Consider the following 7,483-nt stretch of genomic DNA (forward strand, 5'->3'; position numbering starts at 1 on the left):
CACCTGCTGGAAAGTTCTACAATGGATATTAATTTGATCCTTTGTGAATATAAAAATATTGATTATAGCAGCTTTTTAGCATTATAGCATTTGTTGCAGACAGAGGACAGTTTGGTAGAGTTGTTTTTTTGCTGGGTTTGGCTCCTGGCAGTCCAGCCTAGCTAACTGTATCTAACATTACTGGTGGCGGCAGTTCGCCTATTTTAGCAGCAAGTCCATCTGGAAACTCCATAAATCACCAAGGACAGCGCAATGAACAATTCAACTGCTGCACACAAACAATCCTGTAAGCATAATACACTTTAGGTAAAACATTTTATTTATTTTCCTTTTCTTTTTAATTGAACCAGAATTAACTTTTGCATTTCCTGTTTACTTTGGTCTCTATAGCAGGATCCCACTGGCATCATTGAAATAAATGAGGAGAATGAATTTTTGGTGCAGTAAAATGGTGTGAACGTGGCATTACATACCACAAAAATAGTAACATCTTGGTTTCATATCTAGTCTGTGAGTTTGTCACAAAGCATCTTCCATTGTCTGCTCCATCCTTCCTGTCTCTCTCATTATTATACTATCTAATAAAGGCTAAAATACCAACAGATAATCCTTGGCAGTCTGATTAAATACAAGGGCATCTATTAAATAGTGCCTACAGTGCTACAGTGCAACTGGTAGCAAGCAGCTAATGACACCAACTTTTCAAACATTAGAAATACAAACTAAAAGAAGTTTATTTATTTCATGTTTTAAAAGAAATCAAAAGGAGTTTTATGTTTAAGCTCTCTTCTATGAAGTTTGTCGTTTCTCTTTCTAAGTTCTTTATTTGCCAAAAGGTTTAAAGGGGTGTTTTTTTACTGAATATTGGCAACATTTGTCATGGCAATTTCTGCAGCAAAAACAATTTCTAAACGACTTCTGTGGCTAAGTACTGGCTAGAGACTAACCGCTCTGCTTACAAGCACCATAAAGAGGAGCACAGTCTACTTTATCTGTACTTTCATCTCTCTTTTCCTATTCTTCATTCTTCCAGAAGTCCCTCGTCCCCAAAACCAGTCTCTCTCTTTTCATCTCTCTACAGCGTCCCTGAGGAATTCATTAGTCTCCAGCTCGACAGCGACACACACACACACACACACACACACACACAGTGAATGAAGATGACCACAATATATCCAAACAGCTTTCACTGCACAGTACATGTCCTGCCTTGTAAAAAAAAAAAGGTTAAACCCTTAACTAATTAACACCCAGCTTGTGTTCAGGAGGGACAAAAACACCGTCAGGCTGATGCACAAATTAGCTGATGACAACAACATGAAGGCCTTGACCTAGCTTTACATAGTAATACATGCTCACACACACAGCAAGGAGTGTATTTAAATGTATTTCTCAACCAAGAGGACACGTCAAAGAAGTCTTCTGTGTGCTCATCATTCCCATAAACCATGTGGAGCTGTATTTTAAGTCACTTGGGCAACTTTACATAACCATGGGAGCGGTATGAACATTTTTCTTCCATCCTCCAGCTTTTTTATTTTAATGCTCCGACTCCAAAATTAACAACATCCACAGTCCAAATCCCACTCAAATCTGTCACTGGCAGATAAATCCGTAGTACCTGCCAAACACAACATTTTCCAATCTTCCTTCTGTTGCACCTCACGACAAAACGAAAACTTTACTAACTGCATCTGAGTAGAAGAACTAACATCGTTACAGCCAGTTATTTTGTCTTGTAAAAATGATTCATTGTCTGTCACTCTTTCCATTTTAGCATGACACATACACAGTTTACAGTGACTGCGGTGGCAAATTAAACACTGACACTGACAAACGCAGTGAAATGACAACCGTTACTAGCAGATTTCATCAGCTAAATCCAACCTTAAAACTCAGAGCTGGCTGAAGGTGTTGTCTCTAACTGACTTTTTGAATGTTTACAGCACACTTGTTTGAAAAAGAGAAGACAGTAAAAGTGTCTTAAATATGCACTTGATAGCTACATACAAGATAGTGTGCTAAAAGACTAAAGCTAAAGCTAGATGTAGCTTTAGGCAAAAAGGCTTCTCTCTCAAGCTTGGCACAAAAAGATCACTACAAGAAAGGCTCCCTTGGGTTTTCCTAATCATCCAGCCAATAGAAATCATCATAAATGGAGGACATTCTCAGTTTCACCTAAATCACACAATAAAGCTAACTAAGCTAATGGTAGTCCCTGAACAGATGTGTTCAGGGACTACCATTAGCCCTAGAGACTGGTAGGTTTAATGCCACTCTAGAGGAGGACAGAGTTTGTTTGTTAGCAAGTATATATATACTTCACATAAGACAGTCCATGGAAATAAATACATGTTATTGCAGCCAATGGAGCTGCCCCTGCTGGCCATTACATAGAATGCAGGTTTATAGACACTTCACATCAGCTTCAAGTCACAGAGCTGGAAGCTTTGTCCATTATATATACTGTGAGTGGATTGAAGTTTACCTAGCAAAGAAAAACACAGATGAGTCCATTCATTACACTTTTTTCTTGTTAAAGGTTTGAAAAACAAACTCTTTAGATATGCAGTTATCTCTATTACTACAACCCCATGCACACAGCTGAAATCCAAAGTTTGACAGACCTGATGTGCCTAGTTATGGTCGCTAAGCCATGACTGGACAATCAAAACAAAATCAAAATGAAATAGATGTGTGAGTAAGTATACTACCAATATCTCCCCACATCTGCACCTACCTTGATGGTCTGATAGGAGCCACTATAAAGGTGGTTCTGGGAGGCCACCAGTGCTCTAACCCAGTGATTCAGACCGGTCAGCTCCTTCTTCAGCTTTAGCTCCGTACCAACGATGTCCCACACCTACACACACACACACACACACACACAGAGTTAATAAAAACTGAACTAGGGGAAAAAACACTTTACTGACTTCAAACTAAACAAGAGAATAAAACAGATATAAAACAGATAAACACTCACACTCACACACAGACACACAGAAACACACACACACACACACACAGACAGAGACACACAGACACACACACACAGAAACACACACACATGCACAGACAGACACACACAGAAACACACACACACTACATTGAGCCAAGCTGTGGGCAAATACAATGTGGGGAAAACAGTAAAGTACATGATGTCATTGAGCTGAAATAAGGAGAAGCTGGGTGACGGGAGGAGGAGGCAGAGTTCAGTTGGGCAAGAAAGGAAAGTCCCTGTGTAAGAGGAATGACATCACACACACACACACACACACACACAATCATCCTTTCCCTTCTTTCACTCGCTCACTTGTAGCCATGGTAACAAAGACAAGGCTACAGCCACCACTCGTTAGTCTGCCTTTGCTTCTCTCCCCACTGAGACACATTTTACACTCTTCTTTATTGCAGATTTCAGCAGTGAAGTCGGGCCAAGCAGCAGCAATTATTAAAGCACTTCTAAAGGAATCAAATCTAATATCTTCAGCAATTAGAGACCAATCTCTAACCTTCCACACATCATTACTACTTAAAAAAGTTATAGCCAATCAGCTAGCCATAACTAATATTTTGGATACACTCAAGCCTTCTATACAGGTTTCATTTACATTGTTATGCAGTGCATTTACACAAATGAATCAGTTTCCATTAGACGATTGTTAGACCAGATAAACACATACATTTATGTCTTGTCTGGATCTTGACGATTGTGTCATTTCTCAGCGCAGTTAACAGTAATTGTCTTGGTTTGATTTCGGACTCCTCGCTTGAGATTCTATATTAAGTCTAGTGTCAAGATATCTTCTGAGTAATAAAGCCAGAATCTGTCCATTTCTCTGATAGTGGGATTTTGATCCATGCATGAATCTCTTACACACTAGAGCTGATTTAAAGAACTCATCCTGACATATAAAGCACTACAAGGGTTATTAGCACCTTGATACATCTCAGATCTTATCCTGTGTTCTTCTGCCTCAGGTTACTCATCAGTACCAAGGATTCATGAAAAAAACACCATGTTGGTTTCCATGCCATTGCTTTCAATGTTTTATCAATACTTATTTGTTTTTATTGAGTCTCTTTTAATGATCTATCTATCTTCTGTTGTTTTCATTGCTGTAAAGTGTGTTGAGGCACTTTTTATAAACTTTGACTTGATTTAAGTGGAAAATAAACTGATGTCTGTGGAGAAAGGATGAAACAACACGTACACGTGATGATACTTGATGTACACAGCCGTACCTTAATGGCCTTTAGGGAGCCGCTGAACAACATGTTGTGGGAGGAGACCAGTGTGCATACAGGGTTGTCATGGGCACGGATAGTATTGACTTTCTGCAGGGTCTGGATGTCCCACACCTACACAAAACGCACAGCGGCAAGACACAACAGGAAAAAAATAACACAACCTCTAAAGCATATGCTAACAATTCAAACTGTGCTGGTTTACAAGAGGAAGCAGGGAGTAGAATGTTACTCACGATGATGGTGCAGTCTGCAGAGCCACTGTATAGCTTGTTTCTATGGAGACAAAAAGATATCACAGAGTCAAGGAAGTTCTGGTCAGTCCCAAGTTGTCATCCATCCTATGATCACAGTGTGTGTTGTTTATTTATGTGCATGTGTGCATTTTATTACCCCTGGATACACAGTGCCAGTACAATGCCATCATGACCCTCTAGGGTTTTCTGACACTTGTAGGTTGTGCAGGTGTCCCATACCTGAAGGGAAGACAAGAGATGGATTAACATAGTGCTAAAAGGCGAGCATCTTTAGGCCTCAAACTGTATTTTCTTTTTCAGGTTATGTCTTCTAAAGGGGACTTTTAACACTTGAGTACATGTATTAGCATTAAAATAGATCTATGATAATTCCAGATTTCCAATAGAAAACAAGGTTGTGGGCGGGGAGTTATCCGAATCTCTCAGGCAGTAGGTGGGCGAAGGCCATTTTCAGGGCAAATATAAAACTACATCATAAAAAATTAAATAAATTAAAAAGGACCTTAAGGGGTGACGTTGGTGCTAATGTCCAGAAAGTCCAGTTTGAGTAATACATTCATTACTCTGAAGGCCCTCTGCTGCTTCAACATTGGGTGGGTTTTTTTACACAGTGCTAATGTATTGAATTTGTTTTGCGTGTGTGTTTATGTTACCTTGATGGTCTTATCTGAAGAGCCAGAAAAGAGCAGGTCTCCAGTGGAGTAGACGCACAGACACCAAACGGGACCCTGGTGGCCAACAAATGTCCCCTTGCACTTGAAGATCTGCTGGGGGTCGTATGCTGCACACAGGCACAGAAACAGGTAAGTATGTACTTATTATTGGAAACTAAACAAGAGAGGAGTTAACTGAAGGATGGATTAAGAAGGGCCAGAGTGGTAGATGAGGAGAGGAGGAAGAAAGAAATCAGTTTGGTAAAAGAAGGTGGGTGGGAGTGAGGGAGAGGAGGAAGGAACGGCCAGAGAAGGCAGGCAGAGCTGGATTTTGCATTTCAAATCAATAGAGCTTTCATGATTAAATCTTTCAAAACTTGACATGTTCCAGGTCTCAGCGAGGGTTTATTATTTTTTTCCTGCACTGAGATGAAGAGAAAAAGGATTTTAAAAAGGAGGAATGACAGATACTTACAGCCCAGGATCCCCATGTTGAGCCTGGCGTTGATGTGGGACAACTCATCCTGCAGATACCCAGACAATAGATTGGAGGATTTGTTCTACACTAACACACTTACTGTGGCTACCTGATTCAAACTTTTACTCTCAGACACAGATGAACTCATACGCTCTTTGCAGGTACACACTTACATTAAGCATGGAGGCGTCTCTGCGAAATTCCATCAGGTCCTCACTCAGCTTACTCTGGTTCTCATCCAACACATCTGAAATGCACACACAGGCATGATAACTTTAAGAAAAAGGAATAACAGTCAGGGCAGTGTGCTCAAGGAGGATGGCTCATTAGGGTCATAAAACTTCCTCCAGTCAATATTTCCTGTTAATATTTATCTATCAGCAGCCATGCGGTCTTAAAAATCGTGTTTTAAATGTGGTGCAGTGCAGGGGTGAGACGTGATCTGCTTTTTCAGCTTTTTCTCCCACGATAATGATTCCCATACTCAAACTCAGGTACAGAGTAATCAGATCCCGGGTACTGAGCTGTTTTTTTTCTATTATTCTCTCTGTGTTGAACTGATTAAGATATGTGTAAGTTAACATAAGGCTGTAGTGGAGACATTCATACACTTAGGCTTGTAAAAATGTTAAAATTATATTTAAGGTTTATGGAATTGCAACATCACAATGCATCAACCTCTTAAGGACAAGGACACGTATCATGCTGGTATGAAGTGCACAGACAGGTCATTCAACTTCGGCAGAAATGAGCTACGGGAGTCCATGTGACTTTTCCAGCAGCTTGTTTGTTGGAGCTGAAGAACTTCCTTATCTGAGTGTGTAAACAAATAACTCCCCTAAATGTTACAAATAAGAATGTACTGCTTTGTCCAAATAAGCAGGTAAAACTGCAGAATTTCTTTCTCTCCTATATCTTACCAAATTTGAGCTCCAGGTTCTTCTCGAGCTGATCTAACTTTTCTGATAGTTTGCCCAACATGGAGCGCAGGAAAGCAATGTCTTGGTCCTTCTGGGCCAGAGTCAGCTGCATCTCATGGAACCTAAACAGGGTCAAACATAGTCAAACAGGAGATTACATACAGATAGACCAGAGATGGAGACAATCGATACCATATTTAAGAAGAGTTTTATTTATGTTGAGGAGTTTATTAAAAGACAGAAATCAATCAATGTAACAAATATTTGCATATTTGAATGTTTCAGCTCTGGAAAAGTCTGGAATTTTTGTTCCTCCACGTAGTTTGAGTATGTCGGCTTACCTGTCATCAGTCTGCTGCAGAAACTCCTTCAAACCCTCAAATTTACACACTTCCAGGTGTGTTTCATATGTGTCCTGGTTACCAATGAACGTACAGCTGTCAGGGAGGAGAAGAGAGGCAGATTAGTGGAAGGTAGAGGAGTGTGTTGTATTTTAACACAAGGTGAGACACAGTAGATGAAAGATAAACAAATAAATAATGATTGTGTTTTTATGCCATATTACGTATTTTTAGCCAACTTCATTCCAACATATCACCACACACTTGCACGGTATAGGAAACTGTATGTATGTGCGGTTTTAGGACTCACCCATATTTGGAGTGTGGACATTTGATGTGCTCACATTCTTTGAGGTGAGCCTCCAGGTTCATGGTGAGCAGCGGGGGGCAGGAGGGGTTGTTGGGGCAGCGGACCGGCCTGTAGTCACAACTGGCCTCATGTTCTCTGCAGAGGCGCAGTGAGTTAGGATGAGCAGAGGAGAAGAGTAAGTCAGTAACAGCATGTCAATGTGTTGCTGCTTTACAGTATCCAATCCAATCCAACTTTATTTGTTAAGCACTTTAAAACAACCAAAGTTGACCAAAG

The 7,483-nt window shown here is 40.3% G+C and overlaps 3 protein-coding genes across 3 annotated transcripts in view; 1 reads left to right on the forward strand and 2 right to left on the reverse strand.

Moving 5' to 3' along the window:
* Positions 1 to 7,483, forward strand: part of zgc:158403 (tetratricopeptide repeat protein 39A) — a gene marked incomplete at its 5' end in the record, with an annotated part of 767,589 nt that overhangs the window by 272,840 nt on the left and 487,266 nt on the right.
* The window catches only part of LOC118322520 (guanine nucleotide-binding protein G(I)/G(S)/G(O) subunit gamma-13-like), an 81,578-nt gene that overhangs the window by 47,682 nt on the left and 26,413 nt on the right, over positions 1 to 7,483 (reverse strand). The window lies entirely within an intron of this gene.
* The window catches only part of traf7 (TNF receptor-associated factor 7), a gene marked incomplete in the record, with an annotated part of 14,922 nt that overhangs the window by 1,269 nt on the left and 6,170 nt on the right, over positions 1 to 7,483 (reverse strand). Inside the window, 10 exon segments of the mRNA XM_035654181.1 lie at positions 2,741 to 2,863; positions 4,246 to 4,362; positions 4,485 to 4,524; positions 4,642 to 4,724; positions 5,159 to 5,286; positions 5,634 to 5,682; positions 5,810 to 5,883; positions 6,557 to 6,678; positions 6,898 to 6,993; positions 7,208 to 7,342. Coding sequence (XP_035510074.1) covers positions 2,741 to 2,863; positions 4,246 to 4,362; positions 4,485 to 4,524; positions 4,642 to 4,724; positions 5,159 to 5,286; positions 5,634 to 5,682; positions 5,810 to 5,883; positions 6,557 to 6,678; positions 6,898 to 6,993; positions 7,208 to 7,342 — 967 coding nt within the window.

Source organism: Morone saxatilis, unplaced genomic scaffold, assembly GCF_004916995.1.
Source record: "Morone saxatilis isolate NCDOM2014 unplaced genomic scaffold, NCSU_SB_2.0 Contig14, whole genome shotgun sequence".
NCBI lineage: Eukaryota > Metazoa > Chordata > Actinopteri > Moronidae > Morone > Morone saxatilis.